The sequence below is a fragment of the Rhamphochromis longiceps genome, linkage group LG15 (assembly GCF_057381845.1).
Source record: "Rhamphochromis longiceps isolate RC_006_pf linkage group LG15, R_longiceps_female_GT1.1, whole genome shotgun sequence".
NCBI classification, from domain to species: Eukaryota; Metazoa; Chordata; class Actinopteri; order Cichliformes; family Cichlidae; genus Rhamphochromis; species Rhamphochromis longiceps.
Window position 1 is genome coordinate 623,074 of NC_140571.1, and position 27,446 is coordinate 650,519.

General features: G+C 45.1%; 2 protein-coding genes across 2 annotated transcripts in view; one reads left to right on the plus strand and one right to left on the minus strand.

Moving 5' to 3' along the window:
* The window catches only part of LOC146651730 (kinesin-like protein KIF13B), a 46,220-nt gene extending 40,342 nt beyond the window's left edge, over positions 1 to 5,878 (minus strand). Inside the window, exon 1 of the mRNA XM_085381817.1 lies at positions 5,860 to 5,878. The gene's annotated coding sequence lies outside the window, so the exon portion shown is untranslated. The remainder of the gene's footprint in view (positions 1 to 5,859) is intronic.
* On the plus strand, positions 36 to 26,947 carry elp3 (elongator acetyltransferase complex subunit 3). The gene is made up of 15 exons (XM_085381833.1): positions 36 to 207; positions 521 to 620; positions 1,373 to 1,511; positions 1,838 to 1,908; positions 2,132 to 2,195; positions 3,060 to 3,128; positions 3,650 to 3,804; positions 9,568 to 9,729; positions 10,047 to 10,173; positions 20,929 to 21,122; positions 22,096 to 22,186; positions 25,011 to 25,076; positions 25,165 to 25,392; positions 25,543 to 25,624; positions 26,099 to 26,947. The coding sequence occupies exons 1-15, from the start codon at positions 186 to 188 to the stop codon at positions 26,188 to 26,190; spliced, it is 1,662 nt and encodes a 553-aa protein (XP_085237959.1). The 5' UTR covers positions 36 to 185; the 3' UTR covers positions 26,191 to 26,947.
* Positions 26,948 to 27,446: the final 499 nt, after the last annotated feature.

Here is a 27,446-nt window from a genome sequence, read left to right on the forward strand (position 1 = left end):
CACTGCGAAAGTGTGTTTACGTTATTTTGCGACAGCCGCTATCCCCGCACGACAGGTGCCGTGTTCGGTCGCAACGTGGAGTTGTTTACTGTTACCCCAGAGTGCTGTCGGGCTTTAAAGACAGATGAAGCACTTTTAACAGACCTCCTTTCGTAAATAATTGGACTAGGTGACTAACGAAGGAAATGGGGAAGCCAAAGAAAAAGAGTGAGTGTGTGGCAAAGCGTTTAAAACATCGCAAACTGCTTTCTAAAGTGCTGAGGGTGATTGTAGCTTAAAGCTAATGCTAACGGCAGGTCCCATAAGATGATGACAGAAGCTGCATAACTCGGCAGAGAAGAGTTCAGCAACTTTTCTCGTTTTCATAGAGATCCGTTACACCGCATATTGGACCGTGATTCACTCCGTAAAGCTGCATTCGACAATTTGGACTCCTGCACATTATAAAGCTGTTTAAATAACCTGCGAATAAATCTTCTCACTGTAATGACAGTAATCTCACTATGCTGCTCTTGGTCAGGTGACCTGAGCCGAGCCGAGCTGATGATGATGACCATTGCCGATGTCATCAAGCAGCTGGTTGAAGCCCACGAGAAGGGAAAAGACATCAATCTTAACAAGTAAGTAATCAACGATACAGTAGACATACAGCGTGTGCAACAATAGTCTGTAACCAAAACAGCAATGAACTGGTCCCACTAACTGTCTACCCTCCATGTCACAAAAGATTAGAAATTGGTATCAGCTGCAGGAAACAGTCATGTGATTACTGTGTAGATTACATAGGCTGCATATTACAATAATTAAGAATCTAGTATAGATGGTAGATCCCCCCCTTATGTTTAAGACGTGGGTCTTTCTCTGGGCCTGTGGTCATCTAAGTGCTGCAGTCCTGTAGTCTGGGCCAATGATGTTGTTGTTATTCATGCAAACTTCACAACCAAACATCTGGTGTGTGTGCCTTAGTGCACTTGGCATGGGTGACTTGTACAACTGTGAAGAGCCCATTGAGGGGCTCCAAAACCTCCAACGATTTATGGAGGTTTTGAAGGAATCAATGCTGTCATCCAGATGTCAAGCAAGACAACGCTAGACCACAATGTGCAAAAGACATTAGCACATTATTGAATAATTAATATGACAAAGGAGCAGCTGAAACACATCGAGGAACAACGAGAAACCTCTTCCTGTCAACACCAGAGCCGTTGATCTCCTCAGTGGGAAACATGCGCCTATTCCAACTTTTTTAAAAAGCTTTTTGTGCCATAAAACCAAAATAAGTTTGCATTAAAGAACAATTTTAATTAGTTTTTTGTACAATTTTCAGTTCTAGGTGAGTTTTAAGCGAGTTGCATTTTGTGTTTTCAAACAGAGTTAAGACTCAGGCCTCAGCTAAATATGGACTTGAAGCTCAGCCCCGACTGGTGGATATCATCGCAGCTGTTCCACCGCAGTACCGTCGAGCGCTGGTGCCCAAACTAAAGGCCAAACCTATCCGCACTGCCAGCGGGGTACGTTGTGTTTATTCTGCCGTCCATGTCTCTGTCCTGCAGTCTGATATTTCAGGTTAAGGTTCAGTAAGGCTGAAATAAAATGCACTAAGTGGCTTGTTGAGTAATAGTTTGGAGTCACATGTTAGCAGATGTGTGTGTGTTTATGTCTGGTATAGGATGAGTACAGCATACAACACTGATGGGGTTTAATCCTTCAGCTCAGCTTTAGATGGACAGTGAAGATTGGAAATGCATGAACGTTCAGACTATATGGAAATTATATCTCTCACAATACCTAACCCCCAAAATGGGAGCAGATTTAATAACTTGTGTTTTTACTGCAGATTGCAGTCGTAGCTGTGATGTGTAAACCTCATCGATGTCCTCACATCAGCTTTACAGGCAACATCTGTGTGTAAGTTTTGCTTTTTGATGAGAGAAAATCTGTGAGGACATATTTCATCTTTGAGCTGCTTCAGCATGAGCAGTATCAGTGCTGTGTAAGTATATTTAGTGGTCATACTGTGGTACACAGAACAAACCCTAAAGCCAGGTAGATGTAAAAGCTTTGACATGTTTGAGCTTGAAGTGCTGACAGGAGTTTATTAATAATCAGTTTTTTGTTTTCACTCTGGCAGCTACTGTCCCGGGGGACCGGACTCTGACTTTGAGTACTCCACACAGTCTTACACTGGCTACGAGGTGAAGCACCTTGATTTTCATCTACTGTGTATGCCTGCTCGGAAGGTTTGAAGCCTGATAAAGTAAATAAGTTGTCTCCACAACCCAAACTGGGAGCTGTTTCCACAGCAGCCTCTGCGTCCCATTCTACTTTCAGAAACTCTCAAATCCACAAATAAGCAGTCAGAGAGCAACGTGCTCGTCAGAATAAAATGTTATTGCGAGGTCTTTACTGCCTGATCATCCAGGACTTTGTGAGGACAAAGACTTAAAAATGAATTCTGGATTTATCCTGGAGCCGGTTTAGAAAAGCTACAGACAAAATCGAATCGTGGCAGTGCTCTCGCTGTGTTTGTGTAGAGACCAGCATTTATACGCATGTGCCTCGACACACACGTGTAGCTACATTTCTAGGGAAGTTCACATCACGTTATGATGTCGTGTTTGAGAATTGTCTTTGTTTGTGACTTCCCTACAGTGAAGAACCCAGAGGTATAAATCCGTTATAATAACTACAGTAATTCAGCCTAGAAGTAACAGTTACATGAAGTGGTCCTTCAGCATGAGGCAGGATGTTTGCAGAGATATTGTGCAGGTGAACAAGAGCATTCCTCCGAAACGGTTTAACATTCAGCTCAATGGACACGCTCTGTTCAGAAATGACTCCCAGGTTCCTCACAGTGTTACTGGAGGCCACAGTGATGCCATCCACATACATCAAGTTTGTATATTTTGTGCATTGATACTTTGAGCCATGTTTTTTAATTTAACCCATAAAACGGGTTTGTAAGGTTCTTAGCACAGAACCCTGTGGAACACATGTCTGTCTTTTGTATGTAAGCAAACGTTAAACGTCCTTCCTGCTTCTCCCCTTCTTTCTGACAGCCGACTTCCATGAGAGCCATCCGAGCTCGTTACGACCCCTACCTGCAGACCAGACATCGAGTGGAGCAGGTCGGTGATTTTCTACGGTGTACTTTTTAAAAATTGACATTGTTTTGATTATTCGTGTTATTTTGGCTTTTCCTGAAATTACAGAAGCAGGAAGCACCTTAATCAGGTGTTTCGATTGAAGTGTGTCTCTTTATGTGGTCTCTAGATGAGCCATTTCCACAAATCAGCCGGTGATAATATATTTAGGTGCTGTAATGAGTGTCGAGGCTTTCACTGACCCTAATTATGCCATTATTTAAATTTATGGGCCCATTAGTGCTTCGCAGCAGAGCAAAGTCAGTCATTGGAACAGTTCATGTGGATCTTTTTTTAAACTGGACACAGTTTTTGTTTTTTCCATGGAGCTTTGCCTGTGGGGGGTCCGGTTTATGTGCACTAGCTGTTTAAAGTTTAATTACAGTTAATTTTTTGAGGGAACAAAATGATCGTTCTGCTGAATAATGGTGCATTGCTGCACTTAGCTGAAGATGCAGATAAGTCCATTGCTTTAATGGTACCCAACCCTCGGGTGTGATTTGCAGCTGAAGCAGCTGGGCCACAGCGTCGACAAAGTGGAGTTCATCGTGATGGGCGGGACCTTCATGGCTCTGCCTGAGGACTACAGAGACTACTTCATCAGAAACCTTCACGACGCCCTGTCAGGACACACCTCTAACAACGTGGCTGAGGCTGTCAGGTATTTAATGAACTCCAGCGTTGAGCCTGGCAGGGGTCTGTGTCTCACAATAAGAGCAGAACACATAGTAGGATCTCTCTTGATAACAAGGATGTTAAAACGGTCACGTATGCTAGAACTACTGAGAATAACAACGGTAGCATGTTTGGACCCTTCCATGCTAGTAAATGCCTGCTTTTGTGTGAAAAGGCACGTGAGAACATCTCCAATGACATAATGTCGGAGTTAAAGGTTGGATTTCATGCTGGTTTCAAAAAGCTCGCAGCGAGTGATGCAGAGATTGTGAAGCGGCTGACGTCTTTGGGATGTGTCGATTCCTGCAGTGATTATTAGACAGAGGTTTTTCCTGTAGGCAGCAGGGCCTGTTTGCACGTTTCCCTGACGGCCACTCGCCCCTGCAGCCTCTGGTCTCAGCTGCAGTGTTTTTACCATCGGATTTTCAGAAAATGTGTAAAGGTTGTAACCACAAGAGGGAGCTACTTCACCATTTTCAGTATTTCCCTGAACTCACTGAGCTCTTCTCGCCTTCTGATCATCTCATTTTACTCTGACTGTCCATTTGCATGTTAACATCAAACTATTACCTGAGTCTTACCTGCAATCTTCTAACAGATTTTCTGTCACCCGTTGTTTTGTTTGACCTCTTCTGTATATTTTGGTGGTGATCTGAAACGTAACTTTTACATTTGGATTATTACTCGATAAGCCAGTTTTTTTAGTGCCTTGTGTCATGTGGCGCACCTCGGCCTTTTCTCCCCGTTTCCTGTGTCTCTCTCAGGGCTACTGTACTGTAACCCTGAGAGATGGCGGGAGAGAAGAGACGGTCTCTTCCGCTGAGACCATTTATGTTGAGGCAACAGTAGGTGGATCAGCTGATTGCCCAGGCAGCTCTCTCTTCTGACCAAAGTGTGGACACAGATTTTCATTTAATGGTTTTTCTTTATTTTCATGATTATTTACTTTGTAGATTCTCTCGATTGAAACAAAAAAGTGTGAAATAACCCAAAACATGTTTTATATTTTAGATTCTTTAAAACAGCCCCCTTTGCTGTGATTACTGCTCTTCGATGAGCTTCATGAAATGCTTTTCCTTAGTCGTGGTTTCGTAGCAGCTGTTTGACCATAAAGGCCTGATTCACACAGTCTCCTCTGAACATGTAGAGATGTGTCTGCTGCCGGAGCTCTGTGTGGCATCTATCTGATCTGAGCTGCTGCTAACCTGCGCTTTCTGAGGCTGGTGACTCGGATGAATTTATCCTCAGCGGCAGAGGGACTCTTGGGCTTCCTTTCCATAAACATGTGAGCCAGTTTGGTCGTAGCACTTAATGGTTTTTGTGACTGCACACATTCAAGGTTTTAGCAAGAAACTCCACAAATGATCCCTGACAGGCACACCTGTGAAACCATCTCAGGTTTGCAGCCCTGCCAAAACAAGCAAAGGGCGGCAGCTTAGAGGAATATGAAAGATAAAACATATTTAGAGTTATTTAACCTTTTTTTTTTTTTTATTTGCCTCCAAAGATCTGGTTTCATATATTTGATGTCTTCAGTTTGTACAATGTAGGAAGCAGGGTTTTAATAGTTTTACAATTTTCATTAGTTTTTATTTTTATTTAGTTTTGACTTCAGATTTTCAATTTTATACCAGTTTTAATTAGTTTTTACCAATTGTTTGGTGAAAATCCTTAGTTTCAGTTTAGTTTTGATTCGTTTCAGTTATAGTTTTAGTTGTTTGCAATAATTAAGTGCAACAAAATCCCAGTTTCATCACATCAGTCATGCTCTTCTGCTCATCCTTGGGTATGTTGCTATTCCAGCTACCAGACCCTGCACAGGTCGCCTGTCTGTCGCAGGGCGAACACGCAGAGACAGACAACTCACATTCCCACCTATGGGTTCTTTAAATAAATAAAGGCAGATGAACAACCATTGATACCAGGCAACTATAAAATGTATATCTTGGCCCCAATGAGACTATTAACTCTCACAGCACCGTGTGTTCGTAATTTTGGTTCAAGTGAATTGATAAACTCTTTGAAGGCAATTGACTCACACAGTTGTGTAGATGTCCCCGTCCTGTTGTCTCGGGATGCATCACGCTGCCTTGCCTGGGTTAGCTTCTGTTTCTGGGGATGAGGGTTGAGTGTGCTCCCTTCTCAAGGTAAGCTAGGTTAGCCTTCTTGTGTGAGCTTTTCAAGCGCACTTTAAGGTTTGTGGGATTTTTTTCCCTTTAGAAATGTCCCTCATAATTTGTCTCTTTCCACTACAAGACACTTGCTTTATCCAAAACAGTCATATTCAAAGTAATCCCAAATTGGACTCTGGCGCTTTCTCCTGACATGATTCTGCGTGTGGACGGAGCAGCAACACAGACGACTCGACTAACGTGCTGCCACCTGCTGGCACAATGAGACACAGCAAGCAAAAACCTGGAAACTAAACTTCATTTTCACCCTTGACTCTTGTATGACACGCACACATCAATGAAAACTAAACACATTTTTGCTATAAATTCAGTTAATTTTAGTTAGTTTTGTGAACACTCATTACTGTTTTAGTTAGTTTTCCTTTTTTTGTTTTTATTTTTATTTTTTATTTCCGTTAATGAAAATGTTTTTCACTTCTAGTTTTCGTTAACGACAATAACCTTGGTAGGAAGTAGTAAAACCATTAAATGAGAAGGTGTGTCCAAACCTGTGACTGCTGCTGTACATCATCAGGTCTGTTTCCTCAGAGGCTGTGCTGCACACCATGCTGGTGATTCTTTGGGAATCGCTGTTTGTGTGTCACCAAACGTGTTAACCTTCATTACATGTTTATATAATCAGCTGAAAAATAAAAATGAAGCCAGTGCAGCATGAGTGTAATACTGGGACTCCCAGCATCCCCTGCTTGTGCCATGCAGTAATAAAGTAGCGTGCCTGATTCCACTCTGCTTTAGTTCAGTCACCACCAGACTTCCTGAAAGAAGTAAAAAGACGTTGATGAGGAATCCACACATTAAACTGTTGAATGAGTTCATTCAGGATTCGGGTGAAAGGAATAATCGAGGTCACTCTGACGAGTCCTCTGCTTTTACTCCCATCGATTTCTCACTCGGCCACTTGTGGCCAGTTTTGAATGAAATTGTCCCGCAGCTGCTCAGTGTGGATGAGTAGAAACACCAAGATGATTGGAGAAGATTCAGAGTCAGGTTTATAGAGACGATTGGACCAAATAATGGGTTTGTCTGCGGCCAGCCGCATCAGCCTGTTTGTGTGCAGGAGCTATTTGCTTTCCTAAAGTCCGATTAGGCCCGAGAGGCTAGTTTGTGCGATTGCGTGTCTCTTCTGATGTATGTCCCGTGTGTGTACACGAGTGTGTTTGCGGGAAGTGTGTGAAAGTGTGCCTGAATCCTCCCTGCACTTCTAACAGCATGCTTTGTTAAGATGCTAGGATTACAGTAATTGCAGTGGCTGCGTCTGCAGGAAACACTCGGTTTTGCTGCCCTTATCTGTGTGTGTGTGTGTGTGTGTGTGTGTGTGTGTGTGTGTGTGTGTGTGTGTGTGTTTGAAAAAAGTCGTGTGCATTTGATGTCTCTGCTTCTCACTCTGCTCCTGATCAGATCGCAGCAGTGAGATACCTCGAGATAATCGCCCGAGATAATAGACTTTTTATTGATTCATCTCACACAATCTGATCATTCTCTCTGGAGCATAAACTCTTGTAATTGGTGTAAATCAGCCAGCAGACTGTAAAAGATGGACGTTTATTGCCAGCAGATACAGTCTGAAGGAATATGAGCCGGTGTGAAGGCAGCTAATGGTCATCAGAGCAGCTGGAGCGGAGAGAATGACACCTGGCCAGTGTCACGAGAAGAGGTGTGTGTGTGTGTGTGTGTGTGTGTGTGTGTGTGTGTGTGTCTGTCTGTCTGTGTGTGTCTGTGTGTGTGTGTGCGTGTGTGTGCCTGTGCCTGTGTCTGTGTGTGTGTGTGTGTGTGTGTGTCTGTGTGTGTGTGTGTGTGTGTGTGTGTGTGTGTGTGTGTGTGTCTGTCTGTGTGTGTGTGCGTGTGTGTGCGTGTCTGTCTGTGTGTGTGTGTGTGTGCCTGTGTCTGTGTGTGCGTGTGTGTGTGTGTGTGTGTGTGTGCGTGTGTGTGTGTGTGTGTGTGTGTGCGCCTGTGTGTGTGCGTGTGTGTGTGTGTGTGTGTGCGTGTGTGTGCGTGTCTGTCTGTGTGTGCGTGTGTGTGTGTGTGTGCGTGTGTGTGTGTGTGTGTCTGTCTGTCTGTGTGTGCGTGTGTGTGTGTGTGTGTCTGTGTGTGTGTGTGTGTGTGTGTGCCTGTGTCTGTGTGTGCGTGTGTGTGCGTGTCTGTGTGTGTGTGTGTGTGTGTGTGTGTGTGTGATTTCGATCAGTCACTCAGATAAGTCTGGAAGCATCACTGGACTCGATGTTGTTTCTGTCTCGAGATTTGTAGAAGACGAGTGACCGCGCTGCGTCACATGTTGCTCTGTTCTCCATCTCAGGCATCCTTGTTGTTTATTGCTTTATTAGTCAGCCTGTGTCACGTGGCATGCAGGGACACTTAGTGAGCAGTGTGGCCTACTGTTAATATTTAATGGGTTAGCTTTTATGATCATACTGCACGTTGTTCCAAATATTACTGACATGGAAAAGATGCAGAGTGCAGAGCGGACTAAAGGTGGTCGTACCAAATATTCACTTTGAAGATCATTAAACTTGTGCAAACTGTTTCTGCCTCATGTCCTGTACTTTCATGATTTCAATAAATCACTGCACCTCAGAAAGAAATGAGGGGCGACTCGAGCACTGAAAATCATAAAGAAATAGAGATTATAAAGAATTCGAACAAAGGGTCTGATTGAATATGTGATTCAGAGACAAATTGTTTAAAGGGACGAGCCAGTCGGGACTTTCTAAAGTTTCTGCTTTTCTTTATCAAGTGTGTGATTTTTGTTTGATGCCAAGACCGTTGACAGACTTCACTTAATATGAACAAGATGCTATCAGGTTCAGTCAGATTTGAAATGGAAGAAGTCTCAGCAGGACAGTTTAGATTTCACTGAAAGTGTTTGTCTTTGCAGAAAGATTAGACTCACGGACTTTGGCAGAGTTGCAGAGAGATCTGAATCCAAGTTTATAAGCTGGGATTGTTTGTAATAAAGCAGATTTTTATCTGGACGAACCACAAGCTTCATTTGAGATGTTACCCGGCCAATGGCTGCTCTGACTCATGCACTGCTCCCGCGTCTCCTGCCTCTTATAACCCAGAGAGCCTCAAAATGTATTGTAATTATGTCAGAAGTTGGCAGATGTATTTGTTGAATCCATTTGAAATGGTGTTAGAGACAGCTTCAAAGAAAACGCTTGAATCCAGCAGGACAAACACATCTCTTAATAAGTAGATCCAGATCATACCCAGTAAAGTGTCAGTGACTTGCAAACAAAACACTTGTTAATGTCTCATTTAGCATTTCCCCCTGTCATGCATTTTCTTTATTGGATTAATCAGTGTGTCTTTAATGTGAGGTTAGTGTTAACTGTCGGGATAATGAGCCGAGCAAACTCGCAGCCTGTAAATTGATGTTGCTAAATGGTCCCAGTAATATGTTTCCTTCATATGGAGCAACTCAAACATTTAGACTCTGTGAGACTAAATAGTGAAATTAAAAAGACATTATCACACAGACATGAAAGCGATATTTTAAAAACACCCAATGAGCAGAAACGACATCAGCACAAGTAACTGGGAATGTTTTTCTCCTGCAGGTACTCGGAGCGCAGTAATACCAAATGCGTGGGGATCACTATCGAGACGCGGCCCGACTACTGCCTGAAGCGGCACCTCAGCGACATGCTGGGCTACGGATGCACCCGGCTGGAGATAGGAGTCCAGAGCGTCTATGAAGACGTGGCCCGCGACACCAACAGGTCCGTGGGTAGAAGTCATGTGACAGCAGGGCGGGGATGGCTCAGTAGGTGGAGTGGCAGCCCCATGATCGGAAGGTCAGGGGTTCGAATCCACTGAACGGCTACCCTGAGGTACCCCTGAGCGAGGTACCGTCCCTACACACCGCTCCCCGGGCGCTGCTTAGTGGCTGCCCACTGCTTCACTGAGTGAATGGGTCGAATGCAGAGAGAGTAATTTCCCCACGGGGATCAATAAAGTATACATTATTATTATTATTATTGATGGGGTTGCAGCCTGCAGGCTTTAACAGCTACTCTCTGCTTGTGTGTTTGTGCAGAGGCCACACGGTGCGAGCTGTGTGCGAGTCTTTCCACCTGGCAAAGGATGCCGGCTTCAAAGTGGTCGCCCACATGATGCCAGACCTGCCGAACGTGGGCATGGAGAGGGATGTGGAGCAGTTCATTGTGAGCTTTTTTCTTTCTCTTTAGCGCAGTTTTACCGCTAATCTGAGCTGAAGGTGAGAACGGATACGAGGAACGAGTGAGGGTTGGTAGGTTATCGGTATTACTTTGTCAATAAGAGGGAACCGCTTCCACCGGGGCGAGTGGACTTGGTTTTGGAGGTTAAATGATGGCAGCCTTTTGCTTGTACAGTGCTGTGAATCCCTGTCTTCTGCATATACAGGAAATGTTGTGAGTCCTTACAGTAATCGCATTACTTTTGAGGCCTCGTTGGTGGCCTCCCTGGAAAATTCTGGTCGCTAAGGAAAAATGTGCATTCAGCGAGCAGCTGGTTGGTGGTTGCTGGAGGTCAGCAGCTGTGCTGGGTGCTGTCAGGCTGAATAAGAAGGTGCTGCACCAAAAGTGTCCTCTCGACCGCTTTGGTCACCAGCAGATCGCCACGGTTTGGATGGAAGGTGCCGACCGCTCTGCAAACACTCACTAACGAAACATCAAATGATGGTGAAACTCAAAAAAGTGAGACACAAACTTCAAATTAAAAGTTGTGCCTTCCTGCTCAAACAACACGTTTCAAAGACGCAGCTTTTAATCAGTCAATCAATCAATCAAAGCTTTATTCGTCACATGCAGGTTGCCCTGCAGTGAAATGGGACCCCCCGCCCCGACCTTACACATATAGCACAGACATTACATGGGGATACAGGTCGGAGATTGGTAGCATTAGAGAAAAAAACATTGAAATGTACACTACAGTGGGAAAGTACAAGAGGAAAAAAAGAGACCCCTACTCATGCTGTGCTTCCATAGTAGGACAGCATGAGAACAGGAAACAAAAAAACTCCTCTGCACAAAAAGCACATAAATGTCCACAGCACAACTTTGTGAAGACATGACAAGCCACAGGGGTGGGTGGGGGGTGAGGAGTAATCCGAAGAAACACAGCAGCCGCCCTGCACAGCGCTACCATTCCAGCGCGGCACACAGCCCGCCGTGTTCCCTCGCAGGAAACAAGCATCGAAGGCGTTGGAAAGGGAGGGGGGATGAGTGTGTGCTTATCAGTGTATATGTGTGTGTGTGCGTGTCCATAGTTCAGCTGAGACAGTGTCCTTCGCCCTGCCAGGCTAAGTAAACAGTCTACCAGCCAACCCAGGTGTCCTTGCATGGGATGGGAAGGAACAGACTCAACACAGTCGCTATCAGGGAGTTTTTTGTTCGGCTCCAGCCCGAACAGTGAGAGCTCTCTGCCCGTGCTAACGAGCGTCCAGCTGCAGACCGCCACGTAGTGATGTGTCGGTCGCGAACGAACCGCCTCTTAGAGCCGGCTCTTTGAAGTGAATGCGCGAGCCTCTTTCTCTCGCACTTTTTTCCGCTTCACTCCGCACGTGACCCTTGTGCTTGAGGAGCAGAGGGGGGAGGGGCGACTTCCTGTGTAATTTGCATAATTTTGAATCATTATGCTTTAAATTTTACTTCTGTGATCCTCGTCTTCTTTTTTTTAAACAAAAAAGTAGTCACTGGTCACTTGATTATTTTGGACCTCAGCGTTGGCCAGGATCGAATCCCTGATTGGATATTTTTATGGATTTCCTTCATAAGAAAAGTTGTAAGCGGACAGAAGTGTGTCGACATGTTCTTGAGAAACAAAATGATTAAAAGCTCCAGACTAAAAATAGCATGTTTGGTCGATCATCAGGTTTATTGTTTGTGGAATAAGTAGTCAGACCTTCCCTCTTCTGCATGGCAGCAGCGTGCGTCACCTCACAGTGCGATAGTACCAAATATGTCCCACGTGTAGCGTCTCAAAATAGACCCGGAGAAGACGGCGACAGTCACTCACAGTTGATGGAAGTCTTGTCAGATGCCACTCAACGACGGGCTCAGTTTGCTGCTGTGATTGGAAACATGGCTGAATGCGCAGAATCAGACGGGCTGCCTTCCCAGAGCGCCAAACTGTAGGACGTAAATGACGACTCGGTTTGAAGCTGCGTGCCCTCTGAGCTCATTCCACTTGTTTTGAAATCAGGTGATGAAAATGCAATGAAGGAAAAGAGCAGATATGACTAATCGGTGCAGGTGATATGACAGTGGCTGTGTAAGAACCAGCAGTGATATTGATTTCCCCTCTCGTACCTGATAATTAAACCGTGTTTGTGTTTCGTTTTTAAGCTGCTGCGTCTGATACGTGGCTCGCTTTGAAGGAGAATCTGATACAGAGATGAAAAGACCCCAAACCGCCGTGTTGCTCTGAGATTAGCTGTAACCTGCTTTCACACTCAGCTCAAAGTGAAGACATGTTTGAAAAAGATGTTTTAATCTCAGATACTTAAGTTTAAAATGTCAGAGTTTGTAGAAGCCTTGGCTAACAGCACAGCGTGATGTGGGCAGTTTGTTTGGTTCTCACAGGTCCAGTGGCTTTATTGTCTTTCCAGCCACGTGCAGTAGGGGTGGGCGATATAAACGATATACGATAGAAACGATATAAATTTGGCCAACGATAGAGATTTTGACTATACCGCTCTAGCGATAGCGCATGTTGATGATGTCATCAAGCTGCGCCTGTTTTGGTCGAAAGCATCGCAGCGGCTACAACCATTATCGTCTGCAAAATATGCCGACAGTCACAGCAAAGAGATGAAGCACTGTTGAAATATGGGGAAAGCCAAAAACTGCGCTTCCTCCACTTCCCTAACATTGATTCATTAATGTTGAATTCTCTGGCAGCTGCTCTGTTCCCATGTTGTTGCAGTATATTAATAACTAACCCTGTATTGTGGATGAATAATCTCAGTTGTTCTCCTGACTGAAGTTTGGTCCGTGTACAGCATCCTGCTATGCGATTGCATTTGTCCCTGACCACCAGAATCCCTCACGTTAACTTTTATCCAGTGGGAAAAAAGTTGGCGTTCATCCTCCAGCTTCACTGTGCTAATGTTATGCTAACATAGCTGTGTCGCTAGCAATCACGTAGCACAACATTATATACCAGGTAGGGGTGGGGGAAAAATCGATACTGTGTAGTATCGTGATATTTTGTATCGATGCAGGGACAGCAGAAATCGATATTTTGTTACAAAAAGGTTTTTGTGCTCTGACTTCAGAGCATGTTGATCCTTTTTCTGAGCAAGAATCCTGACATCCCTTCACTGTCCAAATGTGTTTAACTGTTTTTGGCAGCAATAAACATGACAGTTTACTTATTTTAATTTAAGACATGTTTTATTTTAATTACGTTTAAAACTTTTTTATTTAATGTAAAATTATATTTTGTTTTAATTTACTTTCAAATTCTTCAGTTGCTGAATGGGCTGCATAGTTTTCATAAATAGCTGTAATTGTACCAGATGGTTGCATTCAGTTAAGCTGGACTAGACTGTAATACAAACCGTTCAGTTTGTCAACGATAAAACTGAAATGAGAGAAAGACTGAGTGCGAGACTTTGATATTAGATAAAATGAATATTGATAAAGTTTACCTTTATGGACAGAATCTGAATATCGCAAAATATTTAAAAAATTGCAATAATATCGTATCGTGGGATGTATGGTGATTCCCACCTCTACCAGGTAGTCCAACTTCAGTAACCCTGCAAACGCCACTGCTGTTTAGTTTTCTGTCTTCATTTATGTTGGAAGTGGTAGCAGAGCTGTACGTTTGAATTAGTTTCAAAAATCTCTCAATCAGAACATGGTATGAAATGTTTAGGTGGAAACTAGCGAGCTAACTTCCTTCTAACTTGTCTGTGAAGGTTCTCAGTCATCCATGTCATCGTAGTCAAAGGAGCTTGCAAAGAAAAGCGTCTGGACTTCTTTAAGTTGCTTGAAGACGTTTCACCTCTCGTCCGAGAAGCTTCTTCAGTTCTAAGGTCACATGGTGGAGAGTCCCAGATATAAACCTAGTGGGAGTTTCCCCCCACAGAGGGACAAAAGGACCCCCTGATGATCCTCTAATCGCCTGAGCCAAGGTGTGAAACTGGGTGTGGGTCCCAATCAGCCAGAGTTTCGGGTGAGTTCATTGTGAAACCTGGCCCCACCTTATCATGTGATTTCCTGAGGTCAGATGGCCCAGGATGTGAGTGGGCGTTAAGGCGTCTGGGAAGGATCTCAAAACTGGATTATAGATGGCAGAGAGTTGGTGTCGTAAGCCCCGCCTCTGTTCAAAGATGGTCGCTCACAGTGGACATAGATGCGTCTTTCACTCCTCTTTCAAACCATCTGTCCTCTCTGTCCAAAATGTGAACATTGGCATCCTCAAAGAGTGACCTTTGACCTTTAGATGCAGATGGACTGCTGAGTCTTGTCCTGTGGAGGTGGCTCTTCTGTGTTGTGCCATGCGCTTGTGAAGTGGCTGTTTGGTCTCTCCAATGTAGAGGTCTGGGCATTCCTCGCTGCACTGTACAGCAAACACCACATTAAGTCTGTGTTACTCGCAGCAACAACTCCACCTCATTGTGAGTCCATTTAAAAACTCGGTGCTTTTCCTCCACATTTTGCTGCAACGTTTCAAAGAGCCGGAAAGCAAATAAACAGCAGACAGAAATGAGGCAGGTCGAATCTTCTTGCGTTTCACGCATGCGCAGGACTGGAACGTGAGCGTTTTCGACCGTTTCAATGTGGACGCACAACTCTGTGAAAACGACTGAAAACGCTAGTGTGGACGCGGAGCGTTTTCAAATCTATCCGGGCCAGTGTGGACGTAGCCTCCAGTCACTGAGCAGCTCCCACCCCTGATGAGCCTGTGTGAGCACTGAGCGGCTCGTTCAACAGACTTTTACAGGAAGGAGGTCACTCTTACCAGCAGCTGTCAGACGGCTGGACGTCCTGCTCATCGGCTTCTTTGTTCACTGTACGTTTCACCAGAATCACTCCCCCAACACACACACACACACACACACACACACGTGTACATATTTCTGTACATATGAACTTCAGTTGTGTGTATAGGACTACTTTGTGTCTTCCTTCTATAGTTTATATTCCCCCTTCTGTAACAGCTGTGTAACACCCAAATTTCTCAACGGTGGGATAATAAAGGTTTATTCTATTCTATTCTATTCTATTCTATTCTAGTCTATTCTAGTCTAGAACAGCTCTGGCAGCAATAACTGGAAGTAGTCATGTTTTGGTCTCTGATATCTCGCTGGGGGACATGTGTCCCACTTTTCTTCACAGAAGTTCTGCTTTTATTGTGAAGGTGTGAGGAGTTCATTGGCAGATGCTACAATCCTCACCTTCATACAGGGAGGACTTTATTTCAAACATAATTATATGGCAAGTGTCTGTGAGCGGAGCGACTCATGAGAGCAGAGTAGGACTTCTCTCTGAGCAGAATAAGGAAGGTGTGCAGCCGTGAGAGCGTCTCCAGTCTGGTGCACGTCAGCTGTGGACTTCTTTCAAAGCAAACCTCACGTACATGTGTGTTCACTGAAGCCGTCGTGCCCGTGAATGTGACTCACATTGTACCGTGGAGGGCGGGACTGTGACAGGAAGCTGTATCTGTGTTTCCTTCCCTGCAGCATTTCCTCTGTCGCTCGTCCTCTCTGTCGTCTGTGTTTCTCCCAGACAGCCCAGAGTATTTTCTCTCTCGCGTCTCCTTTTCTCCTCCGTTGTCTCTCACTTGATCTCTTTCTTCTCTCTCCTCTCCAGTTGTAACGTTCCTCTCGTCTCCTCCAGCAGTCACACCGGCTTCCTCTCTGCCTCTTTTATCACACTGACACTTACATTATACAACTTGTGTGTGACTCCCCTTTGTTCCTCCTCATCATATCTAATCTTCCATGACACCCGTCATGCCAGTGAGTGGAGCGTAAAAAATATGAATTTTCACTCCAGGATCCAAACTAAGCTTTTCAGGATCCTTTTCCATAAAAATCCGAGCTAAAGCTCTTACTGACGGAGCATCCAGGAACAGCCGGTTTGAAGGACGGGAAGAAGAAATGATCAGAAAAGGTGGGGGAAATGGAGAAGAGAGGAGTGCCTAGATTTGCATTAAGATGTTTCACTTTAGTTTGCTTAATAACCTCTGGAGTAGCACACTGTGGAGTACTTCCTTTGTAATAGCAGGTCCTTATTTTATGTCTTCACCACATTTTGTGCCAGTAACAGAAGAACATTTCAAAAAGGCTGAGCAAACGTTTCCATATCAATCACAACACCAGTACAGACTGTACATCATGCAGAGCTCGAAAAGAAGATGAGTGGGCTTCTTTAAGTTTGTTAGGTTGTTAAAGCTCTCGTTCAAGAGGCTTCTTCAGTCCCAGGTGTTTAAATAGGAAGCGGTCGACCCCCTCGAGGGTTTAAACACCGGGAGCTCGTTCAGGTTCTTGACACTACGTGACCAGACAGACGGGGATCAGCGGCTGTCTGTCTGCTAAACTCATGTAAAGAAATATTAACGTGGCTGTTAGCAGTTCTGTAAGATTTTAAAAACATCTTGTAATTCAATAAACTGAAGCACCAGATTTATGCCAACGACTTAAAGCAATTGTTTTCTGAATGATTTTGTTGGTCTCTCACATTTTTGTCATGCACGAGCCAACTGGGGCCACGCTTTATCCATCGACCTCACGTTTGACTCTACAGGGTGGGCCGTTTGTATGGATCCACCGTAATAACATGTGAATGGTTGGTGATATTAAAGTCCTGTTTGTGGCACATCAGTACAGGGAGTGCAGAATTATTAGGCAAGTTGTATTTTTGAGGAATAATGTTATTATTGAACAACAACCATGTTCTCAATGAACCCAAAAAACTCATTAATATCAAAGCTGAATGTTTTTGGAAGTAGTTTTTAGTTTGTTTTTAGTTTTAGCTATTTTAGGGGGATATCTGTGTGTGCAGGTGACTATTACTGTGCATAATTATTAGGCAACTTAACAAAAAACAAATATATACCCATTTCAATGATTTATTTTTACCAGTGACACCAATATAACATCTCCACACTCACAAATATACATTTCTGACATTCAAAAACAAAACAAAAACAAATCAGCGACCAATATAGCCACCTTTCTTTGCAAGGACCCTCAAAAGCCTGCCATCCATGGATTCTGTCAGTGTTTAGATCTGTTCACCATCAACATTGCGTGCAGCAGCAACCACAGCCTCCCAGACACTGTTCAGAGAGGTGTACTGTTTTCCCTCCTTGTAAATCTCACATTTGATGATGGACCACAGGTTCTCAATGGGGTTCAGATCAGGTGAACAAGGAGGCCATGTCATTAGTTTTTCTTCTTTTATACCCTTTCTTGCCAGCCACGCTGTGGAGTACTTGGACGCGTGTGATGGAGCATTGTCCTGCATGAAAATCATGTTTTTCTTGAAGGATGCAGACTTCTTCCTGTACCACTGCTTGAAGAAGGTGTCTTCCAGAAACTGGCAGTAGGACTGGGAGTTGAGCTTGACTCCATCCTCAACCCGAAAAGGCCCCACAAGCTCATCTTTGATGATACCAGCCCAAACCAGTACTCCACCTCCACCTTGCTGGCGTCTGAGTCGGACTGGAGCTCTCTGCCCTTTACCAATCCAGCCACGGGCCCATCCATCTGGCCCATCAAGACTCACTCTCATTTCATCAGTCCATAAAACCTTAGAAAAACCAGTCTTGAGATATTTCTTGGCCCAGTCTTGACGTTTCAGCTTGTGTGTCTTGTTCAGTGGTGGTCGTCTTTCAGCCTTTCTTACCTTGGCCATGTCTCTGAGTATTGCACACCTTGTGCTTTTGGGCACTCCAGTGATGTTGCAGCTCTGAAATATGGCCAAACTGGTGGCAAGTGGCATCTTGGCAGCTGCACGCTTGACTTTTCTCAGTTCATGGGCAGTTATTTTGCACCTTGGTTTTTCCACACGCTTCTTGCGACCCTGTTGACTATTTTGAATGAAACGCTTGATTGTTCGATGATCACGCTTCAGAAGCTTTGCAATTTTGAGACTGCTGCATCCCTCTGCAAGATATCTCACTATTTTTGACTTTTCTGAGCCTGTCAAGTCCTCCTTTTGACCCATTTTGCCAAAGGAAAGGACGTTGCCTAATAATTATGCACACCTGATATAGGGTGTTGATGTCATTAGACCACACCCCTTCTCATTACAGAGATGCACATCACCTAATATGCTTAATTGGTAGTAGGCTTTCAAGCCTATACAGCTTGGAGTAAGACAACATGCATGAAGAGGATGATGTGGACAAAATGCTCATTTGCCTAATAATTCTGCACTCCCTGTATATGTGAGGGAGCAAACTCCTCCAGATGGGCGGTGACCATGGTGGCCATGTAGAAGTCGGCCATCTTGGATACAACTTTTGTTTTTCAATAGGAAGAGGGCCATGTGACACATCAAACTTATTGGTAATGTCACAAGAAAAACAATGGTGTGCTTGGTTTCAACGTAACTTTATTCTGTCATGAGTTATTTACAAGTTTCTGACCACTTATAAAATGTGTTCAATGTGCTGCCCATTGTGTTGGATTGTCAATGCAACCCTCTTCTCCCACTCTTCACACACTGATAGCAACACCGCAGGAGAAATGCCAGCACAGGCATCCAGTATCCGTAGTTTCAGGTGCTGCACATCTCGTATCTTCACATCATAGACAATTGCCTTTAGATGACCCCAAAGATAAAAGTCTAAGGGGGTCAGATCGGGAGACCTTGGGGACCATTCAACTGGCCCACGACGACCAATCCACTTTCCAGGAAACTGATCATCTAGGAATGCTCGGACCTGCACCCATAATGTGGTGGTGCACCATCTTGCTGGAAAAACTCAGGGAACGTGCCAGCTTCAGCGCATAAAGAGGGAAACACATCATCATGTAGCAATTTCAAATATCCAGAGGCCTTGAGGTTTCCATTGATGAAGAATGGACCCACTGTCGTTGTTCCCATATACCACACCAAACCATCACTTTTGTTGTTCCAACAGTCTTGGAGGGATCCATCCACTGTGGGTTAGTGTCAGGCCAATAGCGGTGATTTTGTTTGTTAACACCATTCACATAAAAGTTTGCCTCATCACTGAACAAAATCTTCTGCGTGAACTGAGGGTCCTGTTCCAGTTTTTGTTTTGCCCATTCTGCAAATTCTGTGGCCGATCTGGGTCATCCTCGTTGAGATGCTGCAGCAGCTGGAGTTTGTATGGGTGCCATTTGTGAGTAGCTAATATCCGCCGAAGGGATGTTGGACTAATGCCACTCTCCAGTGACATGCGGCGAGTGCTACGCTGTGGGCTCATGCTGAATGAAGCTAGGACAGCCACTGATGTTTCTTCATTAGTGACAGTTTTCTTGCGTCCACATTTTGGCAAATCCAACACTGAACCAGTTTCACCAAACTTAGCAAGCAGTTTGCTAACTGTAGCATGGAGATGGGTGGTCTCGTAGGGTGTCTTGCATTGAAATCTGCTGCAATGACCCGGTTACTGCGTTCACCAGATATCAACACAATTTCGCTCCTCACATGTTAACCTCTTCGACATGTCAATGGCTGTGAACAAAGAGAAACTTGTAAATAACTCATGACAGAATAAAGTTACATTGAAACCAAGCACACCATTGTTGTTCTTGTGACATTACCAATAAGTTTGATGTGTCACATGACCCTCTTCCTATTGAAAAAAACTAAAGACAATGGCCGACTTCTACATGGCCACCATGGTCACCACCCATCTGGAGGAGTTTGCCCCCTCACATATACTAATGTGCCACAAACAGGACTTTAATATCACCAACCATTCCCATGTTATTGCGGGGTATCCATATAAATGACCCACCCTGTATATCACTGGTTTACAGACAGCTGCTAATAATAGTTTGATTGAGGTCCTCTGTTTGCGAGCATTCGGAGGCGGGGGCTCCTCATTGTCTTTGGTCGAGATGAATGCAAACGCAAATCAGTCATGCTTCCTGTTATCTGTGGCTGCTGCCTATTATAATGGGCCCGCTGCTGTCTGCAGCATCCCAGACCAGTTTAAATCTGCAAAGGGCAGCAACAGGAGAACTTTGCACTTCACGCTCGTTCTGATAAAGAAATTCGATTACAACTTCCTCCCAGCCTGAGCTCCTCCCTCACTTATCTCCTGTGTACAGATGCTCCTGTTCTCAGGGAGGCATCCTAACGAGTTTCTTCTCTACCAACCAACAGAAGCTGTGAATTTACAGTCCAAACCAGTAGCAGGTGCATACTCGCCGCCCCCAGTCCCAGGTCTCCTTCTTTTGGTATCGAAGCGTTGTTATTTGTCGGATCGGCTCCCCCTCCTCCCTCACCTCCCTCCCTTCAGCTGCACTGCAGGGCCGTGTGGGACATGTCCTCGTGTGATTATGAGCTGTGACGAGAGAGGGGGAGATTATGAGATACCGATAATGCGGCCTATTTTGGAGAATGCGCCTCCACTCCAGATTTTCACGGTCCTGATCATGATAGCGTGCGCAGAGGGGAGGAGCATGACTGGAAATCACACTGACTCCTCTTACTGCGCAGACCCAGACATTTCTTTCCTCCCACTGAATAACTGAGTGTCAGTGGATGCTGCTTCTAGCCGATCTCGTTGCCTCTGCAGAGGCCCGTTTTTCTTGACCCGTGTGGAAAAGTCACATAAATGAAGTCAGCTCCTCCTTTTCTCTCTGACCCCGTTTCATCAGTTTCAAGAAGCTCAAACAAACTCTCTGCTTCATTCCAGAAATAAAACTTTGATGCAAATGTGAATTGTTCTCTGTTAAGCGGTGAGTTTAAAGTGCAACATGAATCTGCTTGTTCCAGGAGTTTTTTGAAAATCCAGCTTTCAGGCCAGATGGACTGAAACTGTACCCCACCCTGGTCATCCGAGGCACGGGTCTGTACGAGCTGTGGAAGACCGGCCGGTACAAGAGCTACACGCCCAGCGCTCTGGTGGATCTCGTGGCTCGGATTCTGGCGCTGGTGCCGCCCTGGACCCGAGTGTACCGAGTGCAAAGGTGAGTGGATACGCTTGATGGTACGTGAGCTGCGTGCACGATTCTCAATAATTCCAGCACATGGCTAAAGCCAGGTCATGCTTCAGAGCTGCATCTGTAGGGTGATGAAGTTTAACAAACTCTGTTATCAGGAGAAAGCCTCAAAGATGCAGTCAGTAACTGTTTGAGGTTATTTCATAGAACAAAGATGCTAAACTCATAAATATGCATGTACAGCTTCCAACAGGTCGATGTGTTTGAATGAATGTAATAAAAATGCACAGAGGCAGCGGTTTGTGGAGGAAGTGACTCACATATGGGGCTCACCCAGCACTGACACACACACACACACACACACACACACACACACACACACACACACACACACACACACACACACACACACACACACACACACACACACACCGGGAAAAAGAACGGTGGCCAGTTTTTCAGGTAACTTTGTGCTAAAAACATCAAAATACTGCAAAATATTCAGTGGATTGTATTTTATTATATTATTTTATTTTATTCCTTAAATATATTAAATATCCTCGTGTGTGCAAAATGTCTTTTTTGGGCCATAACTGAGTACAATCCAAATGTAATATAAAAAACTCATTTGTCTTTTTACAGCCACCACAGCGACGATTATTACAGTAGAATCTGCAGATGTTTTATACGTCTAATAGGAATTAATTTGTGTGACTTATGCAAAGCTACAGGAATGGAATGCAAGAATAAAAATGTGGAGATGAAGCTGAGATGAACGGTTCCTACAGGAACCCCAAAGTGTTTTTGTTTGGGCGGGGTCAGGTTAACTGGTGACTCTAAATTTCCCTCAGGTGTGAATGTGAGCGTGAAGCATGACAGCAGAGCTGCTTCTGTATAAAAAAGAAATTCTGTTAGTGCAGAAAACCACGAGTGCAGTACTGTACCAAAGATGTGGAGCGCCTCTGCTGTTCAGTCATTTCTTGTATCATCCGCCCATCAGGGACATCCCCATGCCGCTGGTGAGCTCTGGTGTGGAGCACGGCAACCTGAGAGAGCTGGCACTGGCCAGGATGAAGGACATGGGCACTGAGGTGAGACTATAAGGCCTGACATGCTGTGCGTCAGCTTATTTTAAGGGAGGAAGCTAACGGTGTTTTCCAGCTGGGATTTGATCCGACAAAAGGGGAGAACAGTTGAACTCGAGTGGCGACGAGTGCCAACGTGCAAATGCTGACTGTGAGAATAATTTTCCCGCTGTAGCTGTTGTGGGTAAGATGACAGATTAAAACGCCACACAGGTGTAGCTGAGGACTGCTGGAGCACAGAATTGCGTACCCTCCCGCCCAGCCGACCTCCTCCAGCATTTATTGAATTTATGCTGGAAAGTAGATTAGAACGTGGGTACGAGCCCAGGCAAGCTGAAAACACCAGGCTGGGCTGCACATGCGAGAGTCAGCAGCTGCAGAGCGTCGTTTAACCCTAGAACACTATCGCTGGGTGATTTACACCCGAGAAAATACATTTACATGATTTCTCACCCCTGCAGCTGTTTGCGTGTCGAGGAGCCTGTGCCTTCACCAGGGAAGTCTCAAATGTCCCAGGAATGGGTGGACCAAAGACCAGCTTTCCAGAGTCATTATTTTGTTTTAGGAGTTTTATTTTTCATTTTGTTAGACATGGCACAGTTGAAAGTAAAAGAAGACCACTCTAATTTGTCATGTGTTGTCATATTTTGATATATTCGATTACTTTTCATTGGTTATATTATATCGGGTAAAAATCACCCGGCATTAGTGATCGTGTTACTATTTATAGCGATAGTGTTCTAGGGTTAAAGAGACTGGATTTAAAAAGCAGCCGTTATCAGACAGCGAGAGCTGAGCTGAAACGCCACCACAGAAAGAGCTCTGCGTTGCTCTTCCCAAAAACACCAACTACCCTCACGCCTGTCTGGCTGAGCTCCACACACGGCTACGAACCAGAATCACGCTGCGTCGATCTCACACGCAGCTCTGCGCTGTTATGCTGATGTTGTGATGCCAAATTATTCAAACATGACCTCCTTCTCTTGTTGACGCTGCAAACTTTTCCAGCCGGTTTGCAGAAAGCTGCTCCTCTTTGTTTACCTCAACTCTTTCCCTGTTTTAAACACAACTAATGCTGTGATGAAGTCTGTAGTTCAGGCTTTAAACCGCCGTGAGCACTCGAGGGCAGAACAGCTGAATGAATGTGGCCTTCGAGTGAGGAGGTGGAGCTCAAACGACTCGTGTCAGACGGGATGAATACGAATTAGTTTGAGCTGGGAGTCACGCGCAGCGACTCTACAGGTGAGGTACTTATTCCCGAGAGGTCACCGTAGCAGATGGACGTGCACATTTGATTTTAGGAAAGATGATAGCTCCCCTTTACCCGGGCTTGGAGCCAGTGCTTCCTGATACTGGACTCGAGTCTCCTCCTGGCCTCGACCCGGGGATGCGTCGTGTTTGCCGCTGCAACGCTGAGCTCCTCTAGAATCCAAGGATAAAACTTTGAGGCTGGAAATGAGCAGAAATGGTCCCCTTTAAGACACAGCTGGCCATCCTTGAAACAGAAAGCTTTAAAGTTCGAATCCGTAAGATTTCAGGCCTGGTTCATTTGGAGACACAGCGGTTACCGTGGTAACAGCAAGTGCCCTTTATCTGTGCTTAGACAGCTGCTGAGAGCAGAGGAGGGACCGGTGCCAACGAGGCTCCAGTTTGATCTTAGGCATTGCTGTGGTCTGAATTCGTGTTGCACACGCCGACAGAGCTCCTCACATTACAGCAGGGACACGCCTCGGCTAACCAGCTGATCACCATTTACACAGATAAACAGTCGAGCCCCCCCACACCCCCAGATCCCTAATGGGGCTCCATACTGTCATCAGTGACTTACGACCGTCTAACACGGTAACACCTCCAGCAACAGCTCGCTGACGTGTTGCGTCTTTCTGAAAACGTTTCACCTGTGGCTTGAGCCGTGGCTTAGATCTGCATAGGAGCAGGTAACACCGCAGCCCACAGTCACACTTCCTGTCTATCGTTTTGTGACTGTGTGCAGTTAGACTGCAGGTCCAGACGTGGAGCCACATTTAACTTGTGAGAAATCTGAGATGATAAAAGTCTGTTTTATATTAGAGGTGGGAATCACCATACATCCCACGATACGATATTATCACAATACTTAACGCACGATACGATATTATTGCAATTTTTAAAAATATTTTGCGATATTCAGATTCTGTCCATAAAGGTAAACTTTATCAATATTCATTTTATCTAATATCAAAGTCTCGCACTCAGTCTTTCTCTCATTTCAGTTTTATTGTTGACAAACTGAACGGTTTGTATTACAGTCTAGTCCAGCTTAACTGAATGCAACCATCTGGTACAATTATAGCTATTTATGAAAACTATGCAGCCCATTCAGCAACTGAAGAATTTGAAAGTAAATTAAAACAAAATATGATTTTACATTAAATAAAAAAGTTTTAAACGTAATTAAAATAAAACATGTCTTAAATTAAAATAAGTAAACTGTCATGTTTATTGCTGCCAAAAACAGTTAAACACATTTGGACAGTGAAGGGATGTCAGGATTCTTGCTCAGAAAAAGGATCAACATGCTCTGAAGTCAGAGCACAAAAACCTTTTTGTAACAAAATATCGATTTCTGCTGTCCCTGCATCGATACAAAATATCACGATACTACACAGTATCGATTTTTCCCCCACCCCTATTTTATATATAAGCTGCATGCAGGAGCATTATACTGATGAGCTGTAACAGCTGTGAGGTGATTGGACTTTCTAATTCGTCTCTGTGTGTGTGTGTGTGTGTGTGTGTGTGTGTGTGTGTGTGTGTGTGTGTGTGTGTGTGTGTGTGTGTGCGCCTGCAGTGTCGTGACGTCAGAACCCGGGAAGTAGGCATCCAAGAGATCCACCACAAAGTCCGACCTTACCAGGTAACCGACGCCCTCACTCGCAGCGTGAGACGGGCCGAGGAGACGTTGTGGTTTCCTGATGCTCCCTAACACAGATGTCTGTGTGCAGGTGGAGCTGATACGGAGAGACTATGTGGCCAACAGCGGCTGGGAGACCTTTCTCTCCTATGAAGACCCTGAGCAGGACATCCTGATCGGTCTGTTGCGGCTGCGCCGCTGCTCTCCACAGTCCTTCCGCCCGGAGCTCAAAGGAGGCGTGTCCATTGTCCGTGAGCTGCACGTGTATGGCAGCGTGGTCCCTGTGAGCAGCCGAGACCCGAGCAAGTTCCAGCATCAGGTGGCTTACACTTTCACACACATGCACACACAACAACAGATATGCCCGTGACGGTTTCGCTCCGAGCCTCTCCGAGTTTTTCTCCACACCGGCCGAACCTCAGAAGCTCTGAATGTTTTCAAACCAATTGTATTTGTGTTGCGTGTGCAGGGGTTTGGCATGATGCTGATGGAGGAGGCTGAAAGAATCGCCAGGGATGAGCACGGCTCCTGCAAACTGGCTGTTATATCAGGTGAGTCGATGCAGACGATGTGAACTGTTCTGACACAGAAAAAACAAACACTTTAGTTTGTAAAAGTAGACAATCTTTAGTAACTGTAACCACGGAGACCACAGTGAAAGGAGGAAAAATCTTTACCCTTCACCAGAAATTTGATGCTTTTAATCTGAAGGAGCAGAGGAGAAGTGTTTTTGAAGATGTGGCCGAGACTGAATTGTACACTGTAATAACTGACTACTTATTTTTTTAAGTGCTGGTTTACACATTCACCTAACAACAGAAGGATCCCTGGTTTGATCCCGGGATGAGACTTTGCCAAATCAAACAGGGGGCCCGCCCGGTGTGCTGAGGCCTCGTGAACAACACAGATTTATCTGTGACGAGCCAATAATGTCACTGCGTGTGTCAGACTGAGAGATTATCAGGAGCCGGTGATGTGAATGTTTGGGTCCTGTGACACTGAGAACGCTGTGATTCATCCTGCAGGTGTAGGAACAAGGAACTACTACAGGAAGATGGGCTACGAGCTGGAGGGACCGTATATGGTGAAGGACCTGTACCGGCCGGGAGCGGACTGAAACGGACTTTATTTATCAAAACAGCACTCTGGGACGCGAATATTAATGTGATGGTGTTCTGCAGTATCGGAGGCGGTGCTGGTCGGCTTGTTTTATCTGGAGCACACAGAGGCCGCCGCTGCTCCATTTCTTCTATTTTTTAAAGATAAGGAGACGTACGAGAGGATGTAAGGAATTAGGGAACGCTATCTAGGGTGAAGCCAGCCTTGTGTTTTGAGTTCAAATTAAGATTCTTTAAACGTACAGTGTCCTCATATGGGCGCCTTTTATTTAAAGTTGCGCATTTCCGAGTCTCCCCCTTTTTCTGTAAACACGGGTCCCGGTCGCACCGCTCAGACTCTTTCACAACAAGCACTGATTCACTTTGACGTGGAACAAGAGCCAACCTGCCGAGGCATTTTTAATTCCACTCCAATGATCCGTGCGCGCAGCGGAGAAAAATCGGCATATCTGGGTATCCGTGAAATAACCGTTTGCCTGGGATGGAATGAGACGCCTGCATCACGGTTCCAGTTAATCATGTTTATGTTGCAATCACATAGAAACCCATTACGAGGGGAGCGTTCATTAACGGACGGCGGCGGATGAACAAACAGTGGAAAGCGTCCTCGCCGGGCAGCTGTTGTTTTGATTTGTAGGGCAGGAAATTGAATATTAGCGTTACATAAAAGCATCTCAGTTAATCCTGTTTCTTGTGTTTTCTGTCATGCCTTCTTGTCTTTTTCTGGAACAATAAAGTATATTTCAGTAACTGCTTGTGAGATTTTGAGTTGTTGTTGCAGGGAGACCTTTGAGGCGTTAAAACTAAACCACAGAAAGGTGGAAAGCTTCCAGGGGTAAAGGTCACATCCTATCAGAGCCTCTGATAATGTGATCCTCATCGCCGGGGGTTGGTAGCAGACCCGCGCCGAGAGCTCATTTGACAAATCCTTTCCGGTCAAATCTCGTACCTGTCCTGGCTGCTGTTTTAAACCACAGTCACAGGAAAGCGTTTGTCATCAAACATAGCGATAAAGGGGGCTCACATGGAGACCTCTGCCTCGTGTAGGATTCGACCGCACGGGCGACTGGAGCTGAACGGATGCGGCCGCTGTGTCGTGACTGCGCTGTGTGTGTTGCAGTCCTGACGCAGTGAGGTACACGCCACACTCGGGCTTTTCTCTCCACGCTTGTTCACTCCTTCTATCAGCTGTGAAATCTGAAAGGACTCCTCGTCCCCCACCCGCGCCGCCACACTGTGCGGAGTCGGGTCTCAT